Source organism: Rattus norvegicus, chromosome 18 (assembly GCF_036323735.1).
Source record: "Rattus norvegicus strain BN/NHsdMcwi chromosome 18, GRCr8, whole genome shotgun sequence".
Classification (NCBI taxonomy): Eukaryota; Metazoa; Chordata; class Mammalia; order Rodentia; family Muridae; genus Rattus; species Rattus norvegicus.
Window position 1 is genome coordinate 4,305,001 of NC_086036.1, and position 27,510 is coordinate 4,332,510.

Consider the following 27,510-nt stretch of genomic DNA (forward strand, 5'->3'; position numbering starts at 1 on the left):
AAGTTGCTGTGGGGACACTTCACACCCAGGAAGAGGGCAAGCACACCCATTACGGAGCTCAAATGAAGAACAATGCAGGGATGGCTGTCGTGTAGACTCAAGACTTAGTTAGCTACAGAGCCCAAGCTAGGGAGTGAGTACTTCAAGGAGAACCTTAGATTGGTATCTGTGTAATAGGTAAGAGAAAATTATAAATACATACACATTAGAAAGGTTGGGTTGCCATGGGAAAACATTTTTACATTTGTTTTACTGTGTGTGTGTGTGTGTGTGTGTGTGTGTGTGTGTTCATGTATGTAAGTGGATGTGTGCACACCATGGCATACATGTGGAGGTAAAGGATAACGGGAAGGCTGCTGTCTGCTTTCACCAGGCGGGTTCCAAGGGTTGAACCAAGCCATCAGGCTCAGTGGCAAGCACCTTTACCGCTGAGCCATCTTATAGGCCTATAAAACAAATTTTAAAACCACCATCTACAGTCTCTGGAGCGAGAAAGGCATGTAGACTGAAGATTACAAAGTCAAGGGATAAAGCACGGAAGAGACAAAAGTGAGAGAAACAAACCAGAAAATGATTCTTAAAAACAACAAACAAACCCACCAGATGCAAATTAGAAGAAGCAGGAGGTAGCCCACCAGGGCCTCCTTAGCTTACTGGCGCCTCACTCAGCCCAGCAAAGCCCTGGATCTGACCCCACACACAAGGAACCACATGAAGCAGGAAGCAGAATGCAACATGAAAACTTGGAGCTTTCCAGAGACACGAAGAGCTGGGGACGACATAAGAAAATCCCACACTTATCTGTCAGGCTTCTCTTCTGGTGCAAAGGAAAAAGAACAAGACTTTTAAGAGAAAATAGCTTTAGAGTTTCCTAGATTGAAGAAAGGTTACTACTGAACTTGTAAGTTAGGAAGCAGAGACTCAAGCAAGCTATAAATTCAACAAAATTCACCCTCAGACAGAATAAAACCATACGACATCCAAGATACAGTCAGCGGTGCCCCAGCGAGAGAGCAGAATGCTGGACAGTCAGCTGTGGAACAAGGCAAGGCAGAAGAGGGTGGAACCACGTCTTCAGAAGTAGATGCTGGGGCCTGGGGTGCGGCTCAGCTGCCAGAGCCTGCCTTGAATGCTAACCACCTATGAATCAAGGGAAAGTTAAGAAGAGAGAAGGTACTAACAAATAAGGGCAGATAAAGACACGAACACATACACAAACACAAAGTGAGTGTAATAGACATTCAAACAAAACAGGGAGGTCAGAGGGCAAGAGCATGATCTCAAAAGCTACAGGCATTAACTGTGGGAGCTCTGCAGCCAGGATGCAAGCCACGCAGTTTCCCTGGCTTCGTCCCTAGTTTGGTTGCTTCACAAAGGTCTTAGTGACTTGAACAACCTCACATTTACTAATCAGCAATGCAGTACTTTCTCCCCAAATCCTGGAGAAATGCAGTCCAAACGTATAAGCTAGAGAGGTCGTTTGTTTCATTAACCAGAGAAAGAGGGGGACATGGCAGAAAGGAGGGGGAGGGGAAGGAAAGGGGCAGAGGGGAGGAGGAGAAAGATGGATTTCATATATGTAACATGCTCAAAGGCTGGGAGACAGCACTCATGGAGGTGAGGAAGGCTGTGTGAACCACCAGAGCAGAGGTTGCCATACTGGGAAGGGAGGGGACAGTAAGCCAAGCTCACCAAGGAGTGAAAGGGTGGTGCCACAGACAGACCTGCGTCAGGAGACAGGTTGAGGAGCCACCAGCACTGCTGCACCATGCCCCAGGGGATGTGCTAGCCACTATCTAGACAGCCTCCTTGCTTACAAGGTAAAACTGCTGCCCCTTTAATAGACTGAAAAGACTGGTAATATGCCTTTAAGGTTGTTTTTTCTTTTATTTCAGCTAAGGCTCTTTGAAGAAACCTACATGAAACAGACATAATCACATGACTGTAGCTGTGTGTGTGTAAGAGAGAAAGGGAGAGAAGGTCTATGTGTGTGGGGGAGAGAGGGTGGGGGGAGAGCTGGAGAAAACTTTGCTCATAAAGCTTAATTCTCTTCCCACAGCAAAATGAATCTGCTAACTTTCTTTCTGCAGTAAGCATGTATAACAGGAATATAAACCTAAACAGAGCATGCTCAGGAATGCGCCCAGCCCTACATGTGCATTCCTATATGAGCATGTGTGGGTCTCCTGATAAACTCTCTTTGTTTAAGAAGAGCACTGCCTTCAAATAATGTCAGTGCCCTCCTTCCTCGAGGTTAAGTCTCCCTGCCCTCATTTGGTTGTGTGACGGGGCTGTGCACATCTTGTTCTGTTGTTAATCTACTTCTGCTATTATGTCCACCTCTGCCCTGAGAATCCCTCCCCTTTGCTGAAGCCGTCAGAGACCCAAGTGCAAGCTGCTGCCGTGGAACACGGCCCCACAAGGCACGCTAGACTGGGCAGAGGAGCATGCCCACCGGCAGCAGAGGCAGCATCAGTGTTAGCACCACCAGAACTGGGAGCTGGAGAGAGGGCCCAGAGGTGAGCAAGCATGGTGCCCACAGCCAAAGTCACAGAACCCAACAGACTGTCAAGGGTCAGTCATGTTCTTGTTCTCTCTCTCTCTCTCTCTCTCTCTCTCTCTCTCTCTCTCTCTCATTCTCATTCTCTCTCGTTCTCTCTCTCGTTCTCTCTCATTCTCTCTCGTTTCTCTCTCTCTCTCTCTCGTTCTCATTCTCTCTCGTTCTCTCTCTCATTCTCTCTCATTCTCTCTCGTTCTCTCTCTCTCTCTCTCTCTCTCTCTCTCTCTCTCTCTTTCCACCCCCACCCCCACCCCCGCTCCTTCCTTACCTTTGGCCACATCGCACTCCTTAATCATTTTGAGAAAGTTGTAAATTTCTTTATCTAGTCTCTGTTGACATGTTTGTGCTCTCTGAAAGAAAAAAAAAAGACAAAATTAAAACAAACCAAATAAAGAACTTTCAAAATTACTTATACATTAATGTTTCTATCAAAACTTGCCATTTGGATATATATATATATATATATATATATATATATATATATATATATATATTACAATATCTTTACAAAAGGCTATGAATAAAACATTTAGCCAAGTAGTTTAATAAGTATTTAATTCCAAACACAGTCAACTGTAGACACCACCCAACTACTTAATTAACAATGCCCACTCTCATTATGCCATAGATATAGAGTTAATTTCTTTGATTTGCTAGAACTGAATAAATTAACCAAGAGATTATAAATTGCATGTCTTAGGGATACATTTTTAAACTGTTTTTTGTTTTAAAAGATCCAGATGGCCCTAACATTTGGAAATCGCATGCTGGTTTTTCATTCAGCATTTTAAATACATGCTGCCACCACCCACATCATCAGACCCAGCGGACATTTTCTTAACTCAGTTGAAGCTCATAAAAATAAGGGGAAGTCAATTACAAAGAACATCCTTCCTTGAAATTTTATCTCTCTTCATGGTAAGATCCCTAGAAGTAAAACATAAATGTAAAAGCCATCCTCTGACTTGGTCCTCAGCCTAGAGCAGATTCAAAGAACAAAATACAAATTACTGTCAATTTGAAGTTGGGTTTACATAGCAAAAATAATGAACAAGAAATCATACTAGAATTGCTTGCCTGTGGTAATTGAAAATATTTATTCTAGCCAGGTGGGGATGGAGCACACTTTTAATCCTAGCACTGGAAGGCAGAGGCAGACAGATCTCTGAGTTCAAGACCATACTGGTATGATTTCTACAGTATGATTTCCAGAACGGCCAGGGCTACTCAGAGAAATCCTGTTTAGAAAATAAATAACTAATTAAAAAATACCTATTCTAGGAACCGTGGCCTTGGAAATATTATAGTCCCTTCTGTGTGCAAAGTAATAGACCCAGCTTCCTTGCTTTGTACTTGTAACCCCAACTGGCCCATCACAAAAGCAGTTGCTTATTCAAAATTGAACCTAGTGTAGCAGTGTGCCAAGGTGACACAGGTAAGCACTCTGTCTCCCATTCCACCTTATAAATGTTTGAACTCTTATAAAGCTCAACCCAACCACAGCAGAATTATTCATGGGACCACAATAGTGGCAGGCAGTGTTCTCTTTTAAATTTGCATTATCTCTTCTGTTTTGAGACTCCTAATGACATCTAAATATAACTCACATTTACTTATTTATTCAGGAGAGAAGACCTGTTCTATGGCATGTGAAACCACAGAGGAGAGCTGGTTTGCTGGCTCAGTTTTCAGACACTGCCTGTGAACACAGGCTGACAGGGAAGTCCATCTGAAATCACAGCAGCCAAGTGCATGGCTCCTGACTGCTAACAGAAGACCATTCTCACTCCGTGCACATTAGGATTCCCGCTCATGTCCAAGTCAACGCCGCCACCCACTTGTTTCCTTGCCATGGTGAGAGCTGTGTAAGGAAGCACTGTCTGCAGACTCCTGATTTAATGCACAGTACAGCTTCTGAGTGATAACTGAAGGCCACCCTCCACAGTGTCACATACTGAAGTCACAAGCTTCTTCACTTAGCATTTTCATGTCAAAGCTTTAAAAAACATTCCTTTGCTCAATGGTGTAAAAGGTACACAAAAGTCAGCTAAAAAAAAGTTTATGAACGCAGTATAAGATAATGCTTATTGACACTAAATGACACTAAAAAGGACAGTGGTTTTCATTACAATAATAAAGTACATTCTCTAATCGGCTATCCCCCATTTTGGTAGTTATAAAAAGCGAAAATCTTCTGGGCTAGGCGGGATTCACATACCTGTCAGTCCCGGGACTAAGGAAAAAGCTGGGGCTATAGTATCATGAGCTTTTGCCCAGCCTGGGCTATACAGTGAGACCGTGTCTCAAAAATTAATGCTTGTGAATCCTCTGTGGTGTCTGGCATGGGGCCTCGTTATTGAGTTCTAAACCACTGACATTATGCCAGTGAAGTTGGAGTTCTAAATTTGATTTATTCAGTATATAAGTAAACTCTCATTATAAACAGTGTTCTAATATTAACATCTGACAATACTTTTAACTTTATCCAAGTTACCTGTGCAGACTATTCACACAGCAAGATGGAACCCATGAGCATAGAGGCCCAAACCATCAGCCAGCTGCATGGTGAGCAGTCCACCTCGACTCATCGTCCCTTCTGTCCACACAGTCTTTAGCTATCGCACTCACTGACTCAAGCTGACGCTCCTCTCCATGCAGGGCTGGACCTCGGCCCCCAGCACACATGCACAGATGTGCAGCTTGACCTCCATATGGGTCCCCCAGCAACTGGAGCGGGGCTATCCCAAAAACTGTTGCTTGTCTGTGGAACCTATTCCCCAATAGGGCTGCCTTGTCTGGCCTCAGTGTGAGAGGATGTGCCTAGCCCTGTACAGACTTGAAGTGCTAGGGTAAAAGGATCCAGGGGATGGGGATCCTCCACCCTCTCAGAGCATAAGGGGAAGGGGAATGGAGGGAGGAACTGTGTGAGGGGGTTCTGGGAGGGGGGAAAGTGACCAGGATGTAAAGTGAATGAATAAACAAACAAACAAATAAATTTTTAAAAAAGATGCCGCTCTTCTCCCTTGTCCTGACTCGGAGGATCACTTAAACTGCAGCAAGGGAGTGGGTAGCAAGGGAAGAGTGAGGAGTGGCAGGAAGGAGCTACCTCCGAGACACTTGCTATGAGAACCTAGTACTTTACTTAGTACTTTACTTAGTACTTTACTTAGTACTTTAGCAATACAAGTAGCTACTAGCATATACGACAGGACAGAGAGATAAGGCAGCCCAGAAGGGCACACAGCACACATGCAGCACATGTGCAGCTCAGTCCTCACGTGGGTGTGGCTCTGCTCCCATGTAACCTGAGAGTAGGAAATTGGCAGCACTTCTAACCACACTGCCATCGGGAGTGTCAACAGTGGCCACTGGACAGTGGGGGACAGAACAGCGTCCAGAGACAGGACCAAAGAACTTTGTGACGTGACAGGCATCATCTGCAGCTGACAGGGGAAGGGGTCATACAAGGCATATATATTGCTCGGAAGACATGAAACAAAATATGAGTTCACCTTATGGCATAAATATTACGGTTTAAAAATACTAGCCCTATCCTCAAAAATAACAGAAGCTAGAGCCTAACTTCTGCAGAGAGCGGCACAGTGGAGAGTGCTCCCAGTCGTCCCCTGTGAGGCTCGACTCCAGCCACCCTTCCCTGAAGGGCAGCTGCAGTCTGACTTCCCAGGCAGAAGGCACAGCACGCTGGTGCCTTCCAGTACTGGTCACTAGTCTGGCCCTGCGGCTGTCTTAACGTCTTACGTTGTAACACGGACAGAAAAATAAAAACTAGAACACCTTGGAAAGAGAGTGATTGTCCCTCACACATCCGGCTGCCAGTCTTGGAGCCCTGTTTGCCACTTCCTGACCTAGAGTGGCAACTGTCACTCCTCCTCCCTCCAGGGACGTCCTACCCCAACCTAATGGGAACCCAAGCTACATCGGCCCACCACACTGCTTCATTGCCTCCTAAGTCATAGCTTCGGTTTGTTTCTGTTTGCTTGCTTTTTGAGGCAGAATATGAATGAGCCCAGGCTAGCCTGAAACCCACTGTGTAGCAGACCACTCTCAAGCTTCAGGCAAGCCTGCGGCTTTAACCCTCTGAGTGCTGGAATAATCACATGTGAGTGTGCACCACTGTACCCGACTCTCTGCTCTTTGTGCACTGTGCACCTGTCATTACCAGTACATCAACTGTGCCAGACTTTATAGATGCACTGTCTTTACTAGTCTCTCAGTCTGTGACCTTCATCTTTCTGTAGATTCATTTTAGTTAGGAATCACTTAACTGAGTCAAATAAACCCACTCAGTTCCTTAGTTTACATTTAGCATTCTATGTTAATTATTTTCTATATCACAAATGTAGCTGAGATCCTAAAGAATTAAGCGACACCAACAAACAAAAGCCTCACTTGGTTAGCACCACCCACAGGATTTGGGAGTCCATGTACTGCTGTCCACGGGCCTTCTGATGGTGTCATACATTTCCTGCCTGCTCCTACCCTGAGCACTTGAGGTGTTTCTGGTTAAGATGAGGGACTGAGCCAGGTGTAAAGCTGTGCCGGTAATCAGGAAGCTGAGGTCAGTTCAAAGGCAGCCTGGGATACACAGCAATGTTCTATCTAAGAAGAAAACGGCCAAAGTGAGTTAGTGAAAACCCAGCATGACTTTACCAACTTAAATGTAAGCAGCTGTGTGAGGCTGGCATTAACCACACAAACGAATACTGAGCTTGTCTCCTCCCTCCTCTGAGCTGTTTTTTGATGTCCTCTCAAGTGGCAGGAAATGACTTGTTTCTTTTCTCCTCAGTGCCTTAACCTCAAGGCAATGACAAAGGCTGAAAGAAAGGCTTTTACTATAAGAGATCCTCAGTTGGAAGGATGATAAGAATGAGAGACCCAAGTATCATAGAGTTTGGTAACTTTTTCAATGCAGACACCACACCCCAAGTGTCATGTAAATGTACTTTTGGCCAATGCAATGCCAATGGATCTGTACTTAACTCAAATGACTGACAACTATGTTAGTTCAGGATACTCCTCACGATGTCTGTGGACACCAGAGGTAAATTTGCTCCGATTCCTTTAACTTCACTCAAAAATCAAAGATATCTCCAGTCTGTCTGCATAAGCTGCATGCTTCAGAGGTCATTTCAGATTTCAATTTTTTTGAACAAGAATGCAGACACTGAGAATCAAAATTTTCCCAGTTGCCATCCAAACTGCACTAGACGGAGATGTCTGCAGCCTAGAAAACCTGAACATACTGCACACTAGCTAAATTCTCAGTTACTTCTAACACGTGCTATGCATAAAGAAAAACTTGACGGTTTAGAAGTTAAAAGAAAAATGGGTTTGAAAGGGAAGAAAATACAATGTACAATTGAACTGGTAACTGATAATGTGCCTGAAAATGTGAAAAACATATTTTTAGAAAACTGTCTTTAACCATGTATCTTAAAGATGAGGAAGCTATGGTTTTCATTTTACTTAGAGTTCTAATTAAAATGCCTCATATTACCATAGTCCTAGAAGATGCTGCCTCTGCTGTAATCTATTTACATTTCATCACTCACATTGAGGCACATAAATAGGAAGGCATGCTTTTCACTTAGAAAATATTAACTACATTTTAAAGCATTTAGCATAATTTTAATTTTTTATTTAAAATTTAATCACACGTATTTAAATCCTCCCTATTTTAAAAGACTTATTTTTATTTATGTGTAGGTGTGTGTGTCTTTTTATGTATGCATGGGCATCGAATGCAGGTGCCAAAACAAGCCAGAAAAAGGCACCGGGTCCCCTAGAGCTGGCATTATACAATGCGGGTGCTCAGAACTAACTCTAACCGCTTAGCCTTCTCTCCAGCCTCTGTTTTCTATGTTTTGATGCCATTAGTCTAAATGTCTGATAAATGTTACTTTCTAAAATTCACTTGCCAAAGAGTTATGCTTATGGTTAACAATACGTATTACTGTAAAACAGTAGATAAAGCAATCAACCAAGTTTGTCAGACGCCTTCCACAAATCATGGACTGGCTCAAATTCTCTGATGTTCTACCATAAATTAAATTAGGAACGATGGTCCAACAGCCCTTGCTCATTGAGATTAGAGGCTGCCCCCTTGCCCCGCCCCATATACCTACTGTCAGGAAAGGGAAGGTGCTGTTGTCCTTTCAGATAAAAATGTCTCCACTCATTACTGGTGCTGTACCCTATCCTTGAGCAGTGGCCGTTACATATGGAAAGCAGTTTTCAATGGAAGTACTGGCCCAGAAATGCATCACTATGGTTGCATTGTTGAAACTCTGAACTATGGAGTGAAGTCATAAAGGGACAGGTCAGGCTCCACACTTCCCACCTACTGGAGGTAATTTGCAAACACAGATGTATTTAACATAAAAACAGACTCAGAATGTCTTAGTTTGGGTTTTACTGCTGTGAACAGACATCATGACCAAAGCAACTCTTACAGCTGGCTTACAGGTTCAGAGGTTCAGTCCATTTTCATCAAAGTGGGAGCATGGCAGCATCTAGGCAGATATGGCACAGGAGGAGCCGAGAATTCTACATCTTCATCCAGAGGAAGCCAGGATCGGACTGTCTCTAGGCAGCTAGGAGGATGGTCTCTAAGCCCACACCCACAGTGACACACTTCCTGCAACAAGTACCACTCCCTGTGGGCCAAGCATATTCAAACCACCACATTCCACTCCCTGGCCTCTATAGGCTTGTTCAAACACATGAGTCTATGGGGGCCATACCTAGGCATAAAATAATGCAAAATACATTTAGTACCTCTTATTTATGCAAAAGTCCCATAGTCTAAAACAGTCTCTACAATGTTAAAAGTCCAAAGTTCAAAGTCTCTTCTGAGGTTCGTGCAATCTCTAAACTGTAACCCTTTAAGAAATCAAAACCAAAAAGCAGATCATATATATCAAACATCATGCAGGATCTACATTACCATTCCAAAAAGTCAGTGAGGAAATACTGGACCAAAGAAAGACAGAAAACCAGCTGGGCAAACTCCAAACTCTGCATCTCCGTATCTGTTTTCAAAGCAGTCTTCAGATCTCCAATTCCTTTCATCCTTATTGACTGCTATTGGTAGATCTTACATTCAGGAGAAACAGACTTTGTTTTCTTGGGCTGGTTCCTCTCCCTGTTAGTAGCTTTCCTCAGCAGGTATACGATGGCCCTGATATCTGTAACATCTTAGGGTCTCCAAGGCAACTTCTTCCAATGTATGGGATCCACACATGATCTTCTGGGCTCCTCCAAAGGGCTTGGTCACTTCTCCAGCTCTGCCCTCTGTAGCTCTCTAGGCTCTGGTGGACTCCACTCCACTGCTGCTGCTGTTCTTGATGATCATCCCATAGTACTGCCACCTTCAATTTGCTGGAGTCTTCGATGCAACTAGGCTTCACCACTAGCCCTTCATTGGCTCCCTTCATGGTGCCAAGCCTCAACATCTTTGCATGACCCCTTCAATACTGAGCTGTCAACCGCCACTAATGCTGCACCTTCACCAGTGGCCTTCCCTGGGCTCCCAGTGCCAAGTCTCAGATGCTCTCCATGACCCTTCATATCTTCAAGCCAGTACAATCTAGGTGATTCTTATTCAGCTGTAGTACGAGGAACAACCGTGGCTATCTCTGGAACACAGCTTCTTTGTGCTCTCAGAAAACACTTTGCAGAAGATTTCACCTCAGTGATGCTGGTCTCTTCTTAATCACAACTAATTTATTAGCTCTAGCTAACCAGCATTGATTGTCCCAGTAATCTCTTCTATCCTAGGCTCTAAAGCCAGGTTCACATGGCTGAAGCTGTTGAGTTCTGCTGCTTGCCAGGGCTGGAACATGGCCTCCATGTTCTATTACATTATCACCAGCTTTCTGCTTTCCAATTCCTTTACTATCTCAACTTAGCTGTCCTAAAATTTGCTCTGTAGATTGACCTTGAACTCAGAAATCTGCATGTCTCTGTCTCCTGAGTTCTAGGATTAAAGGCATTTACCACTACACCTGGACTTACGCTTTTCTCTATTTGGAAGTTGCTTTGTACCAGACTGGCCTTTAATTCAGAGATCCACTTGCCTCTGTCTCTTGGGATTAAAGGCGTGTACCACCATGCCTGGGACTAAGCTTGTCACAGTCCTAGTACTTCAGTTCTGGATCAATCCTCTATCTCTGTACTGTAGTTCATTCTGAACTAAAATTCCAAATAAAAACAATAACCATGCCCCTTGTTCAACTGCAAAGGCATAAACAATAAGCTTAGGGGGTGGGATCTGGCACTGAGGTCACACTCCCTTAATCTGTTTGTGTCCTTGAACATAAGGTTCAGCTCCATTCTACTTCCTGGTCCCTTGATTCTCTGAGCATTTTGTCCTTTTCCTTTCAGAGCGCGCTACACTCAAAATGCTCTTCATGAGACAAACCAGAGAACACAGTCTCTACTGGGCTTTCGTGAGACTTCTTTGTCAACGCAATTAATGTAAATCTCTTTACCTTAGCTCAGGCACTCTTCAGACAAGTGCAAAAAGCAGGCACATTCTTTACCAAAATACCACAAAAACTGTCTCTACACCATATACTGGAATTTTTCTCTTCTATAAAACCTCTTGGGCCAGGCCTGCACAGTTGAAATCACTCTCAGCAACAATGTCTTCCATATCCCTACTAGGATGTCCTATTAAACACCACTTAAAGTTTGCACTGCTTTCCAAAGTCCCAAAACCCAAATTTCTTCAAACAAAAAGCATGGTCAGGTCTATCACAGCAATACCACAGTCCCTGGTACCAACTTCTGTCTTAGTTAGGGTTTTACTGCTGTGAACAGACACAATGACCAAGGACAGCATTTAATTGGGGCTGGCTTACAGGTTCAGAGGCTCAGCCCATTGTCAAGATGGAAGGATGGCAGTTTCTCGGCAGGCCTGGTGCAGGCAGAGCTGAGAGTTCTACATCTTCGTCCAGGGGAACCCAAGAGCACACTGTCTCCAGGCAGCTAGGAGGAGGATCTCCAAGCCCACCCTTACAGTGACACACTTCCTCCACTTCCTCCAACAAGGCCACATCTCCCAAGAGTGCCACTCCCTGGGCCAAGCATATTCAAACCACCACAAAGAACATCACAGCATTCTCACCAAAACATTTTATAGTGCTGTCAAAGCAGAGGTACATCAGCAGAATGCTACTGGACAAAGAGCCCTATTACCTCTATTGTCAGAAGTCCTAATTTCAAAACCTAGCCTCCTAATAAAAGGCACGGGTAAGCTAGCTACGGCAGTTGGATGGGGTCTGCTTACCGCTAAGGACTCCTTCAGGTCCATGGCGGAAGCTACATCTTCCTCTTCATCATCAGTCACCTGATCCTGGGAGCAGTAGTGAGTGCTGTATGCGGAATGTTCTTCAATTGCTTCCAGCCACTTCTGAAACAACCCAAGAATTACATAACATTTTTACTCCAAAAAACAGTAGTAATATATGAAGCATAACATTTACATAGAAGAAATAACTATGGCAAAAACACACTCACAATGACATTAGGACTGTTTCTTGCCTGTGATCTGCCTGCATAGCAAGTTAATCCTAGTGCTCTTAGAACATCATCTATACATATATGTATTCATTAATGCTTAAATATATTCTAGAAATTAAGCAATGAATAATTTTTTCACTGAAAAAGGACTCGTTTCCAACACTGTTGAATAATTTAATTCACAGCAGTGGGTTTGGACACAATATTATGAATCTAAAATAAAAATAATATACACAATAATCAGATTATTTTAAGAAAGCCAACTGCCTGATGGTTTCACTTTTACAAGTTTTAAAAAGAAAATTCGTTTGAGAAAATGGACTAAAAATACTTCCTTGTTTTCTCACAAAATTGCATGTGGTTATTTTTACAATCCTGTGAAATACTAAGAAATAGATAGCCAATGGATGGTGGGGGGGGGTAGAAGAGATCAGATGAGGAGGGTAGGGAGGAATACAGGAAGGAATAGCTGGAACTAAGGGTCATTTGACGAGCTGTATGAAAACCTGATGCAGTAGAGAATTCCTAAAATACACACATATGTGAAAAGTCGGAATGAAGTCATCAAGTACTAATGAATCAGTAATTGCAGGGAGTGGGAAGAAAGGCAGACCCACAACAGAACAAAGGGCAGAGAGTGAGAGAATTTGGAAAACCCAGTCCTCAACGGGACGGGACGTCGCCATCAAATCCTTCCCCTCAGAGCGCAGGGAACCTATGAAAGAGGAGGCAGAAGATTGTAAGAGCCAGAGGGATGGAGGACACCAGGGAGAAAGGCCTTCTAGACACAGCAGCACCAGCACACATATGAACCCAGAGTCTGAGGGGACAGAGGGCACCAAGGAGAAAGGCCTTCTAAACACAGCAGCACCAACACACATATGAACCCAGAGTCTGTATCAGCACACACAGCCCTTGAACATCTAAACCGAAAGGGTCCCAGAGCTGAGACAGGAAGTAGACACAAGTCCCCACCCCTAACCCAGAAGCCATCTCTAATTGATAACTACTCACAAAGATGAGTTTCTCCAATGGAGTCTTACTGAGAATACAAACCACCTTAGGGACAGACCTCATGCCCAGCAGTACACGGCCACCACCAAATGAACTCAGTGGCACCTTTGGAGGGGCCTTGTCTCACGTTTGTCTGAGCATTATATCCATTGTTTAGCTTCTTTCCTTCCTCCCTCCCTCCCTCCCTCCCTCCCTCCCTCCCTCCCTCCCTCCCCCTTCCCTCCCTTCCTCCCTTCCTTCCCAAGTCCTTTAAATACATATTAGAGTTTCCAATGCTGCACTTTTACAGGATTCATGTGCATCCGTTACTTTCTCTGCATCTGAGTTTCTTCCTCTGCATGTTTCGTTGTTTTTTCCAAGTTTAACTGTAACCAGCTTTATTAAAGATTTTTTTCATAAACAATCATAGTATTTCAGGCAGGACATGGGCAGACAGTCAACAATATACAAGAACTTCCAAATTCCCTTCCTGTATAAACTACCCAAATCAGAAAGCCACCATAAAACCCAATGAAGTCTTCATTCAAGTCTTTGAAAAGGGGAAGTAGCTCAGAGTGAGGACTGACACTTCACATTAAGGGTGTTGTTCAATGACTTTCCACACGCCGACCCTGGCTGTCAGGAACTGAACGTGGCAGAATCATCAGTCTGAAGAACCACAATCTTTTATAAAAAACCAGCGCTCTTCTGAGAACACGCGAGGAAGTCACTGCAAAGTCCACATTGCCCAATAGACTAGAAAACCAATTTTGGGGGTCAGGTTCCAACAGGTCTCTGACTTTAAGGGAATTACGTCTATGTTGATGGTACAGGGGAAAGAGGATATAAAAATGAATTGAGTTTTCCCAGACCACAAGACACTTTGTGCCTTGGTGGCCACCTATGCAAGACCAGGATGTCTCTCCTAGAAGCCAATAGGAGCCTTTCAAAATTATCAAGGAAAGAGGTTTTCTGTCCTCAATCCAGCTTGGGTGATATTTTGTTAGTGACACATGATCCTTCCTCCCCAACAATCAAGTGTTCTGTGTGCTAACAATAGTTTTTTTAAAAAAGTAAAACAAAATTCTACATTTTTATAAAACTTGATAAAAAATAGTATTTCCAACTGTACAGTCACCAGAAGTACACAGTTATCAAAAATGCACACATGTCACTTGGCCTCTCTAGCACCTTCAGCTCCCAGTGCCTGGTCTGTGTGGAGTCTCCATTCTCTGCAGGATGGCTCGCATCCTTGCCAGCATCCGCCTTCCCCTTCTTCCCTTATCTCCCTTCTCTCCCTTCTCTGCAGGGTCTTTTTAGACCTAGGCTCTGGCTTTGGAGGAGCAGGTTTAGCAGTGAACCTTACAGATCTCTGTGGCTCGTCCTTCACCCTGGCTTTGTCTCTTTAGCGTCCCCTTCAGCCTTTCTTTTGGACATGGCGGTGGCAGCGGTGGCAGGGGACATTGGCACTGAACACAGGTTTGGTCCGTCTGCACCCGTTTCTTTTCTGCATCAGAGTTTCTTTCTCTGCAGCTGAGTTTCGCATGCTTTTTCTTTGGCTTTTTCTCCTGGTAGTTTACTTATTTCATCCTATTCCAATTTATTTGTTTTATTTTATTATTACTTTAGATGCCTATTTGTATTCTAATAATAGAAAGGGTATGGATTTCGGTTTGTGGGGAGTTTGGAAGGATCAGGGAGGAACTGGGGGAGAGGAAACTAAAATCGGAATATATTGTATGGAGAAAATGTTTTCAATAAAAAAAAATAAATTAGAATTAAAATCTGTACTCCAACAAACCAGAAAATCTAAAAGAAATGGATAAATTTCTTGATATATACAACATACTAAAGTTAAAACAGGATGAAATATACAATTTAAACAGATCAATAACCCATACCAAAAAGAATTTATTAAAAGTCTCCCAACCAATTAAAGAATAGAGCAAGTTAAGATGAATTCAGCACTAGAATTATACCAGAGCTTTGAAGAATTAATGTCAATATTCCTCAAACTATTCCACTAACTAGAAACTTAAGAGACATTTCCAAATTCATTTTGCAAGGTCACTACTACCATGATATCAAAACCACACAAAAACCCATTAAGAAAGAAAATTACAAACTAATTTTCTTTACGAATACATGCAAAAGAACGCAACAAGATACTTACAAACAGAATACAAGAACACATCAGAAAGATTGTGCACCACGGTCAGGTTAGTGTCATCCTAGAGATGCGGAGATGATTTGACACAGTTACATCAATAAATGTAATCTGCCACATAAACAAACTGAAGACCTCAGAGACGGAAATGGCCTTTGACAAAATCCAACGTTCTCTCATGATAAAAGTTCTGGAGAGATTAGGGAATTCATGAGAGTGCCTCAACATAATAAAGGTGGCTTACAGCGAGCCTACAGCCAACATCAACCTAAACAAAGAGGAATTCTAAGCAGTTCCACTAAAACCAGGAAGAAGGAAAAAATGTTCATTCTCTCCATAAATATTCAATATAGAACTTGAAGTCTTGGAAGGAGATCTGGAGGCTACAAATTGGAAAGGAAGAAGCCAAAGTATAGCTTTACCTGCAGATGATATAGTTTTATACATGAAAGACCCTAAAACTCCATCAAGAAATGTCTATCGTTGATACACAGCAAAATATATGGGTATAAAATTAGCACATAAAAATTAATAGCCTTCCTATAAACAAATGACAGACTGAGAAAAAAATCAGGGAAACAGTACCTTTCTCAATAGCCTCAAAAATTAAATTAAAAAAAAAAGCTTGTGGTAGACTAACCAAGCAAGTGAAAGACTTGTGTAAAAAAAAAAAGAAAAGAAAAAGAAACTGAAGAAAAATATTCAAAGACACCGGAATACAGAAAGATCCCCCATGCTCGTGGCACAGTAGGATTCAAGTTAAGAGAATGGCTATCCTGAAGATTCAACAGAATTCCAATACGGTTCTTTGTGGAAGTTGGAAAATATTTCTCGTCTTCATCTGGAAACACAGACACACAGAAGAAACGGGATAGCTAAAACGACAGTGAATAATTCAAAACTGCCAGAGGTAGCACTGTCTCGGATTCCAAGTTGTACTCTACAGAGCAAACAGCAGGATGTTTCCATAAAAACAGCCACTGAGCAATGGAACTGAATCAAAGACCCATTCACAAGTCCACACACCTATGTGAACCTGAGTTTTCACAAAGAAGCCAAAAACATACACGGAAGACAGGACAGCATTGTTAACAGTGGTGCTGTTCAACCAGGATGGCTGCATGAAAACAGACCATATTTAGCACTCTGGTAACTCAAAGTGGGTCAGGGACGAGGACAGGCATCCTGAATAGAAAGTGAGGAGCAGCCTGAAGTCACTGGAAAGGAAAGGAGCTTCTGAACAGGACACCAACAGAACAGGCACTAAGAACAACAATCCACACGTGGGGCCTTCTAATGGCAAGGGACCCCATCATTTGGGCCAAGAAACCTACAAAATAGGAAAAAAAAAAAAAAAACCTCCCAATTATCCATCTGATAGAGGGTTGGTATCTAAAATATACTAAGGTGAAAGGAAAGATGGACACCCAAGAGTTGTCCTGTGACCTCCACACACAGAGTCATACTCACACATACGCATGTACATACACTCACACACACGCACATACACACACACACACGCGCGCGCATACACACAGACACACGCACATACACACACACACGCGCACATACACACACACGCACACACACACGCACATACACACACACGCACATACACACACACGCGCGCGCATACACACAGACACGCACATACACACACGCGCGCATACACACACACGCACATACACACACACGCGCATACACACACACACGCACATACACACACACACGCGCATACACACACGCACATACACACACACGCGCATACACACACACCTACACATACACACACATGCATCTTACTTCAAAAGTTCTAAGTTCTATTTATGTATTTATCTCTATGAATAAGTGTGCCACAGCACAGAGATCATGGATATGAACCTTACATCAAGTTTGATAGCCAGCGTCTTTATGCCCTGGGCCATCTTACTGGCTTACATTCCCAACAAATAAATAAATGTTAATCAGTATGACCAAGATAAGATCTTAGATGTTAATACTGAGCATACATTCTTAAGTTCTGGGAAAGCTATATGAGCCAATGCATAGATTACCTCTCTCGATTGCTGTAGGCTGTTCTTAGGAACCCGAAAGCCATGAACGGTGTCATCAAAGCATCGGACAGAGAAGAGGCAGCCATCTGTAGGTTTCACCTGCATACAAAGAAATCATCTACTCAGTGGAAACAATGTCTCTTGAAATTACCCCTCACAAATGTAGCATTTTAGCACAATGTAAGAACATTTAGTGGAGCAATCCCAAAAGCTGATAAACATGAGGAGAGAATCCTCAGGAGACTGGGGCCACCGCGGCAGCTTAGCCACCAACCCCACTTGCTCACTCCAGAAAACTCTCAGGCTTCACTGCGTGTGTGGCCTTAGACTCACCATCAATTACATATAAGTTAGGATGTACTCGGGCTATAAAATCCTTGACATATCAAAGCTCCAATTCCTTCATACCATTCTCAAACATTTCTTCTGCGCCAAATGTAGACAATGTTTTAACTGAGTATAAATGGCTAATTGGTAGATAAGGTTGAAGATGAGGTGGTAGAGGAGGTGAAAAGAATTAGAAATAATTATTTTTCAATAAAAATTAGAAATGGAGGGGATTTAAAAGCACAGAGGTTGGACTTCTGTTCCAAGGCCTACTACAGGAATGCTGGGAGAAAACAACAATGAAACAAGGTTGCCAACCCTCCACTGTCCCACCCAAAACAAAACCCACCACAGAAGGAACTGAACTGACAACAAGCTTCAACCTACAAGGGGTGAGGGCTCTCAGAGGAGCGGGGTCAGAAGCTGTGAAGTCGCTCAGGTGGGCCGGCGGCTGTGTCTCTGAGAATGACTGAGGCAAAGCTGGACAGCCAGACACTCAAGAGAGCAGGACGGCCTCCCCAGAGACAATCCGGGGATGCCTGTCTATCTCATCACTCTCATCTAGGAACTGCACATCACAGCTTCAAACAACTCACCCCAACAGGGCCAACCTGCAGTGAGACCAGAGGCTGCTCAAGACATGTTCCAGAGCAAGACCAGTAACAGAACCCACTCTCCAGGCTGTAACTGTGAGTGACCCAATGTGAGGAAGCAAGTGAGCAAAATCACATTTAAAATGATTCATTAACGTCAATGACTGTCAGAATGGAAATAGAAACTAAAATATATACCACCTACAAGAGACAGAAGAAAGATACAGGTAGGTTCAAAGTAAATGATAGGTAGTCAAAGGGCCAGGCTGGTCATATGAACATCAGACAGAAATCAATTTTAACAAAATGTCAATTAGGAAAACATCATCAACATGTATGCCATCAATAACAGCCACAGATATAGAACTTTACATGCACAGGTAAAGATCTTAATATTTATCAATTAATAATAATTAACAATAAACTAGAGAAAAGATGCGCAAACAAACCATCATGACTCAACTTATAAGACATATCACTGAACAATAACAAAATGCTCTTTATTTTATTTATTTACTTGTATAAATTTCTTGCATGTGTGCATATATATGCACCACATTTGTGTATGGTGTCTGCAGAGGTCAGAAGAGGGTGTCAGATTCCCTGGTAATAAAGATACAAAGTGTGGGCCACTACATGGGTGCTAGGAAATAAACCAACATTTCTCTACAAAAGCAACAAACACTCTTAGCTGCTAAGCCATTTACCTTCCCAGCATCAAGTACAAATACACTATTATTACATTATATAAATACAGTTATTGAATAAGCCTCAGTAAGTCTGACAGAACAGAAATCATACAGTGTGTGTTCTAAACCAAAATAGAATTATTAATCCAGAGCAAGATAACCAAAAAAGCCCAATTATTTGGGGGTTAAACATCATACTTCTAATTTTTAGAATTATTAACTGGCTCTAGGAAGAAATCATAACAGAAATTAGAAAATAGTTTAAATGATAATGAACTAAAACCTACCAAAGCTAGTGGGGTAAAACAAAACCCAGCTACCAATAGTAAAATATGGTTTGAAGGATCTGCTGGTAAAGAAGAATGATCCCCCTATTTTAAGTTTTAATCTTAAGAAACTATGACAGTATGCACAAGGTCCAGGTCCAATCCTAGTACCCAAACAAAATGCCATCAAACTGTGAGAAAACAAATTAAATCCAAGCAACTAAAGTTTGGGCTTTTTTTAATGCCACACATGGTGGTATATGCCTGCAATAGTAGCACTTGGAACATAGAGAACTCAAGGTCGCCTTCCCTCCCCTACACAGTGATTTCAAGACCAGCCTAAGCTGCATAAAGCATTCGCCCTTATGGGCAGCGCTCCTGCTGAAAGGTGCTATGAGGCTGTTGGGGAAGAATCAGCAAGCTGCCCTTACCCTTGAAGACCCAATGCAGTACCACTGACAGGTCAGACAAGGTGCTCTCAAAGGCACAGTAGTCGAAAGCCTATTACAAGGATAACAACTACCCTCTGACTAGATCTTAACCCTGACCCACAGGAGGGAATTCTCATCTGGCACTGTGAACACAGTAAAAATATAATGTCTGGGAATTTCATAGGCAAGGTATTCCCTCATAGGGAAGATATTGCTGTCATTTTGCTAAGTGAAGACGATGTGCCCATCCAATTACTTCCTAAACAACTGTGTTTATTCACAGATTACTGTTGTTACCATCTCTGGAAGAAAAGACGTTTCCTCTTTGCTGAGGGCAAAAATGGTCAAAGTAATGAGGGTACATGGCAGTCTAATGTTTAGCCATAAAGAGAACATCTGTGTTGTCACCACCACTGTCAATCCCAAACCACCATCATCAAAGTTCAGGAAACCCTGTAGAAGAGTAAAGAGGATTGTAAAAGCCCAAAGAAGGGCACACGGTGCATAGGATATGAGAGAAGAAGGGTGAGGCGGGGAGAGAGGAAGGACGAGGAAGAAGAGGAAGAGATGGAGGAGGAAAAGGAGGAGGAACAGAAGGAGGAGGAGGGGAGAAGAGGAGGAGGTGGGGGAGGAGGAAAAAGAATCAGAAACCATTGTACGATGAAAACAAACCAAATAACACCATACACAAATACATGAGCTGTGTCCCACTATAAAGTCAGCATGGACGTTCGACAGTTCACATAGCCAGGACAATCTTGTAAGCAATGAGCAAACTTCTTCAGTTTAAAACACTCTGCAAAGCCACAGTGAAGAAAACTGTGTGATGCCAGCAGGTGCACGAGTCAATGAAAGAACCAAGGCCTCGTAAACGGTCAAGTGATTTCAGCAGAGTACGCCAAGACCACTTAGTCATGGACAAGGGGACAAACTCCAAAGCTCGGTGTGAGTACAGCTGGGTATCCACTGCAGAAGAATGAGGCTGAGTCTGTACCTTACACCACGTACAAAAGTTAACTCTAAATATTCCAACTCAAAATGTTAAAACACGATCTATGACATTCATGAAAGGGAGAGAAACTGACAGTGTACCTGAAGTGCTGTCCTAGACAAGGCACCATTGCAGGAGTGACCAAGGTAACCAGGAAGATTACACTGGATCAAAATCTAAGCCCTTGGTACGTCAGAGAGCACTGTCATCCAGATGAAGAGGGCATTCAGAGTGGAAAAACCATCAAACCATTGTGTGTGCAAATACCCAGAGTACAGGAAGAACACTTACAACAAAAACCATCCACTGACCTGAAGGACAGGGAAAAGGGCTTAGTAGACGTTCCTTCACCAACTGCACCTAAAAAGACCACACCTCACTAAGACAGGGCAAGGCAGATCCCAACTGTGCTGAGGACCACACCCGAAGATGACCACAACACAAAGAACAAGAGGCAGCGTCGGTGAGCGGAGAACCCTCCAGACCCTAAAACTGGAACCACAGTATACGCCAGCAGACCTGTTTTTAGGCATATATCCGCAAAGTACTTTCTACACATGCTCATCACACGGGCAGATACAGTGCACAGCAGTCAGTAACTCTGAAGAACTATAAAGTCCACTGACAGCCGAGTAAGGATGAATAAAGAAAACGTGGCGTGGCGTGGGTATACAAAGGCATAGGACCCCAAAAAAGGAAATGTGGTAGCATGCTAAGACCCAGATGAATCTGGAGGGCATTGTACTAAGTCGAAAAGACAAGCATGACTCCACCTATGTATGGAACCTGGAGCGGTCAACTTCAGCAAGACAGAAAGTGGCTGGATGGCAGATGCTGAGGGTGAGGGGGTGAATCCAACAGAGTACCTACCCATCGGGAGATGAAAAGACTTCTGGGACTGCATGCTATTCAACCAGCACAATAATTAAGTGTACTTAATATCACTGAACCATCCTGTGTAAAATAGTTACTGTTAAGTTCTATAAATATTTTATTGTAATTTTTTAAAGGTTAAGGATAGGAATATCTATATTAAAAAATCTTAATCAGGGGGCTGGAGAGATGGCTCAGTGGTTAAGAGTGTTGATTGCTCTTCCAGAGGACCTGAGTTCAATTCCCAGCAACCACATGGTGGCTTACAACCATCTGTAATGGGATCCAGTGCCCTCTTCTGGTGTGTATGAAGACAGCAATAGTGTACTCATATAAATAAAAACCTCAGTCAATCTAGGTGTCTACTCTATGAAGAAGAAATTGAACATGGCTTGATTCATGTGGCTATTCAATGGGTCTCCTTATGTTGTGCTGATACAACTCATAGATAAAGCTGTAAGCAGACCACTGCCTAAGAAATTACAAATTATAAAACACGCAGAGGCATACCACAGCAGGACCTAATCAACTCCACAGAAGCTAAAGTTTTAAAAATGAAGTGGGAGGGGCTGGGGATTTAGCTCAGTGGTAGAGCGCTTACCTAGGAAGCGCAAGGCCCTGGGTTTGGTCCCCAGCTCCGAAAAAAAGAACCAAAAAAAAGAAAAAAAAAAAAAGGAAGTGGGAGAAACTAACAAGTTTACTTTATACAAAGTAAACTAATAAAAAGATTGCGATAGAGTCAGAGCCATAGTGTAGAGCAGAACCAAGGGCGGGAGGAGGGCAGCACAGGCAGCAGACAGGAAGGGCAGGGTGAGCATGGCAGAGCCTCAGTCTTTCGTGTCCAGTGAGGGCAAGAGGAATGGCCCACCTGGGTCGCAGTGTGTTCTGAGCTGACGGGCAGTTTACTCAGCCTGAACCTCTCACAGGGGAGTACGGCTGTGCAGAGCACACTGAGGTGGAGAGCAAGACACGCGCACCTGAGGGCAGATGGGCTGCTACAGTACAGACAACCCTACTGCACTTAGACTGCCTGGGCTCCATGTTAGCCCAGGCAGTAAACGGCAGTAAACGGGACATCTCAGCCTCCTAGACCGCCTGGGCTCCACGTTAGCCCAGGCAGTAAACAGGACATCAGCCTCCTAGACCGCCTGGGCTCCACGTTAGCCCAGGCAGTAAACAGGACATCAGCCTCCTAGACCGCCTGGGCTCCACGTTAGCCCAGGCAGTAAACAGGGACATCTCAGCCTCCTAGAGGGTAAAATGAAGCAGCTGGGACTGACTGTCACAAACGCTTTAAGTTGTATTGTACTCCCACAGAAGCTTCCAGGTTTACCCATGGAAAAGACACTAGTGTACCTCCAGTGGTGACAGCTGTCTAGATTGTTTTAGCTCGATGTTCCAAACACAAGTGGAAAGAAACAAGTTGGCTCTGTGTGTGGCGTGCAGGCCTGCACATGCACAAACAGAATCTTTAACTTAGTTGCTCTCACAGATGAAAACCCCGTTTCCCATGGAGCCTCCAGAGTCTGCAACGGTTAGGACAACCCACCCACTGCAGCACGGGCTTCGCAATCTTCACTAACACACATCTCCTTACCGTGCACACCGCTTGAGTCAGGTGTTTGCATCCTTGGCGGTAAGAATTATGGACTGCATCAGGCCTTCAAAACAAAAATTAAATCAAGGCAAAGAAAAAGACCTAAATGAAGACTCTACTATTTTAAATGTTATTCTAAAACTTAGTAAGGCTTGGGTGATACTCACTGCTTCCTGTACCAGGAAAGGACGCCGTGTTCTAACACTACCCAGAATAACTTCCAGCCAAAAAATCTTGAACTCTAAAGGAAAATGAAAAAAAAAAAAATTCTATGCTGATGTGTCTGGATTTAAATATATAACTAAGGAAAAGTAGTTAAGTTTAAATAGACATATTTGAGACTTCTACCTAGACAGGAGGACTGAACAATAAGCCGTAATAAATTTGAGCTCAGATATTAAATGCAACATAGCCCTCTCTACAGGGTGTCGGAACACAAAGCACAAAGCCACACTGGTAAGGTCATAGTTTACAGCTCTACAGCTCTCTGCAGGGTTGTCTACAGAAAACAGCAGTTCTTGGCTTTAAACACAACTGCCTCAAAGCTTGATTGAATGTCTAAAGAGAGTTAACTTAAATTCACTTCTATAACATACATACAAAAAGTTCATACAGGGACTACTAATGGATGCAAATTGTAGTAAGTACTACCATGATTTATTCTAGAAAATGACTAAAAAATTCTAAAGCACACAGAAACGTTTACAGCAGTGAACATCCTTCCTAGGACAATTCAGGAAGTAACGTTCCACGGAGCCTTCAATAACGTGATGTTTATAACAAAACGATACTGCGATTATGACTTAATGAGAAAAAACTTTCCTCTGCCCCTCTCTGTTAAATTTGCACACCTTAAAGTATAATCAGCTTAAATGAAGTGATTGATACAACACAGAGGCCTTTGAAACACACGAGATGTCAATTATCTATAGAGATGTCAGCCTGTGAGAGCCCAATAAGGTCCTCATGACTTGAAAATATTATAACTAAAAATATTCATCTAAGGGCTGAGAATGCAGCTGTGTGGTAGACATGAAACCTAGCACACAGAGGCCTTGCATTCAAGTCTCAGAGCCACTCAGAAAAATGAGCCGAGCAAGCATTTAGTACTTAAGGTATGCAGCATCATAGCTTAGCTCACAACACTCGCATTTACCTGAGCTACAACTGAAAAAAACCATCTCATAAGGAAGCATGCTCCATAATAAACTGTAGTGTCCCAAGAACATACGTGGATGGGCTTTCAGAGCAACACTAAGGTCCACAAACACAAGCTAGGCTTCGGGTCTAGCTTGGTGGAAGAGAGTTTTCTGAGCCTGCACATGCCTGCAATGTACACTGGTGGGGGTGGGGGGGAAAGGAAGGCTAAAACACGAAAAACATTATGCAGTGCATGATAGCAGCCCGGAGCCGTGCAGTCTTGGTTGCTGCCCTCATGGCCACAGGGCTGACTGGGAACTGCAGCTCACCAGCACTGCCCAGTAGCATAAGGCAAGAAAAGATAAAAATTCCAAATTAGAGTACAGGTGCCCAAGTACACACCTTTATATGGCACTAAAAAGGGAAAAACTCGTAAATCATGGTCAGTCAGGGACATTCTATAAGTCTGAAAAAAATGGGAAAAGAAAAACAAAGACCAGAAACAAAGCATTAAGAATCCCTTCCAGCCTCCTACCTTCCAGAGAGGGCCTTCAAAGCGTTTCAGGGCTTTGTGGACAACCTGCTGGAAACACATTTCATTAAAGACGCATCCACAGAGCTGAAGCACTCATTCAATTCTTTTCAAAAGACTTACTGCTTTAGGAAATTAGAAATCTAGCAGTTCAATCTGTCAACACAGACCTTAGAAACTCAGAACTGTAAGGTTTAGTCCATCAATACACACCTTATTACCAACAAGGATATGTTTCATTTCAGTGCCATGGGCAAGGTCAAGAGGTTTCTGATCTGTGTAAAAGTACAAGGAAAAATGTCACTATGTCAACCACACAGCAAAATTTACTACAACAAAACTCCTCCCCACCAGCAGAAAATAAAAACAAAATCACCTGCCAGAAGTTGCCCTCTCACCCTGTCTCATTTCTCTCTTGGGGCTGGGGATCGAACCCAGGGCCTTGCGCCTGCTAGGCAAGCGCTCTACCGCTGAGCTAAATCCCCAACCATGCCCTCTTGGTTCCTGAAGGCCTCCTTTTGGGGAAGCCAGTCAGTCAGAAAACCTGATTGTCTCAGAACACTCTGTCCAGGTCACGTGACCAGACAGACCGTTAAACCATGAATGACTGGTGGAACAAATTACCACAAGCTCACCAGTTTAAAACAATACAGATGTCTTATCTCATAGTCAAGTTCTTTAAGCCTTACACTGACTTGTTAACTATTTGATTCTTTTTTTTTTTAGAATATATTTATTTTATGTATGTGAGTACAGTGTAGCTGTCTTCAGACACCAGAAGAGACATCGAATCCCATTACAGATGGTTGTGAGTTACCATCCCATGTGGTTGCTGGGAATTGAACTCAAGACCCCTGAAGGAGCAGCCAGTCCTCTTAACAGCTGAGCCATCTCTCCAGTATGATTGCTCAATTCTTTAAAAAAAACCAAAACCCTGGTATGTATTAGTCACATTTATTTCTATTTCTTCTCACGCAGTCTGTTATGTGCCGATCACTATTATAAAGCACCGGCGATTTATAATGAACAACACAGGACACAGTAACAAATTCACACTAAAAAAGATATAACAGGTAATAAACCATGGTATGCTAACATAATTAATGACATATTTAATAGACAATAGCTACCACTTCAGGTAGAAAGTCAGAGACTGGTGCTAGGTGACCTCGCTGGGGAGGGGATGGTTACTGGACAGGATCTTGTGAGGACTCAGGGAACAGCTAATGCAAAGGCCCCAAGAGAGAAATGAGACAGGGCGAGAGCCCTGGAGGCAGTGCACACAGAGCCAGATGTCTGTGAGCAACCGCAAGTGACCCGATGGAAAGCCTCTGGAAGGTCTCAAGACAAGAAGCAATATGATTTGACTGGTGTTCAAATTCTGTGGAAGTGTTTAAGTTTAAACTTTGAGAAATTACAATCTAACTAACTGATCCTATTATAGTGCTTCAGGTTTTTATCAGCTCTACCAACATAGAAACTCATATGCCATATAATTCTAATTTAAACCACACACCATACAGTTATAATTTGAAGGGGATAATTAAGTCGTCCTTAATATACTCAGAATTACACACCTATGACACAGTTGTTTATGGAATCTTAATCTTGTATTAATATAATGAAATACTTATCAAGGGAATGGTATGCTCTGTGGAATGGAAAGGCCACAGTTTTTAATGTAGAGAAAAGACCATGAGTTTGACTCGTTCTGAGGCAGAGTAACAGAACTGCTGACGTGGGAAGCAGGAACTGCTGATATCTGCTTCTTGAGTGAGGAGAAAAACCCTTTTAAAATGTTCACTGAGAACTCAGCCATCAGTTCAGTCGTTCCACACAGCACCTAGAAAGACAACACTCTGCCAATTCGTTATCCCCATGGATCTGCAGGGATTGAGAAACTATCCTTCCAGCAGAGGGAAAATGGTAGTAGGATTTCTGTCATAAAATTCAAAATATGTCAAAAATAAGTTCTGAGGCTGCTGCCAACTGGATGAAATCTCAGCCGCATCTCTGGACTCAATGTCTGCAGGGCAGGCACTCAGGAAGAGCTCAATAAATCACATTCAGAAGTAAATGAGCAGGCTTCCTACCTACACGAACTTGTAACCAGCAATTTCAAAAGAAAAATATGTGTGTGTGTGTGTGTGTGTGTGTGTGTGTGTGTGTGTGTGTGTGTTATCAAAACAAAACAAAATAAAATGACTGGAATAATGGGGTATTTGAAAATGCATGAAACATCTTTGCCCCTTAATGGACAATAATACCACCTCTCTTCAAATTAATTTGCACAGAAGGAAATTTCCATTTAATCCCGTCAGTACTGTTTCTAGGAGTCTAACACCTTCAATGTCATGTGCAGTTATGCATGCACGGCAGTATTCCGGGCAGCAACTAGATGCCCAGAAGAGAAGCACAAACGCATATAAAGCATTCTAAAGGTTAGCAGTTTTTTAGATCATCCTTAAGAACGCTTCAGTACACAGCAAATCTGCTGCCTACTGCTAAAAAAGGATGTCTAACGACAAAGTCAACTATGAGACAATTTTTTGGATACTCATAGATATGTCCAAAGCAGTAAAACCTTTGGGTCACCCAACGCTAACTTCCCCAGATTGCTCTACAAGCTAAAAGTTGGCTTTCTCCTGTTGTCTGGGCGATGGCCAAGTGTCCCTATTACAGTGTACTTAGGGTCACGTCTCAGTGTGGTTTGCTTTTGACTTTCTCATATAAAGTGGCCCCAAAGAACCA

General features: G+C 43.0%; 2 protein-coding genes and 1 pseudogene across 23 annotated transcripts in view; 1 reads left to right on the top strand and 2 right to left on the bottom strand.

Moving 5' to 3' along the window:
• Window positions 1-5,566, top strand: part of LOC102546723 (uncharacterized) — a 9,668-nt gene extending 4,102 nt beyond the window's left edge. Inside the window, exons 1-4 of one of the 6 annotated variants that reach the window (XR_010059616.1) lie at window positions 1,562-2,574; window positions 3,295-3,478; window positions 4,186-4,414; window positions 5,051-5,566. The gene's annotated coding sequence lies outside the window, so the exon portion shown is untranslated. Of the gene's footprint in view, window positions 2,575-3,294; window positions 3,479-3,841; window positions 3,996-4,185 lie in introns of all 6 variants that reach the window. The other 5 variants (XR_010059614.1, XR_005496508.2, XR_010059617.1 and 2 more) reach the window with 5 other exon arrangements.
• The window catches only part of Osbpl1a (oxysterol binding protein-like 1A), a 204,778-nt gene that overhangs the window by 126,267 nt on the left and 51,001 nt on the right, over window positions 1-27,510 (bottom strand). For 7 of the 17 annotated variants that reach the window (XR_010059548.1, XR_010059549.1, XM_063277125.1 and 4 more), the window contains 7 exons: window positions 24,973-25,034; window positions 24,763-24,810; window positions 23,255-23,328; window positions 23,088-23,151; window positions 17,321-17,419; window positions 11,874-11,996; window positions 2,829-2,910 (listed from right to left, as the gene is read on the bottom strand). Coding sequence is in view for 15 of the 17 variants with exons in the window: in XM_063277125.1 (XP_063133195.1) it covers window positions 2,829-2,910; window positions 11,874-11,996; window positions 17,321-17,419; window positions 23,088-23,151; window positions 23,255-23,328; window positions 24,763-24,810; window positions 24,973-25,034 (552 nt within the window). In the remaining 2 variants the exon portion in view is untranslated. 17 annotated transcript variants of the gene reach the window in all.
• On the bottom strand, window positions 13,357-17,305 carry LOC108348866 (non-histone chromosomal protein HMG-17 pseudogene; annotated as a pseudogene).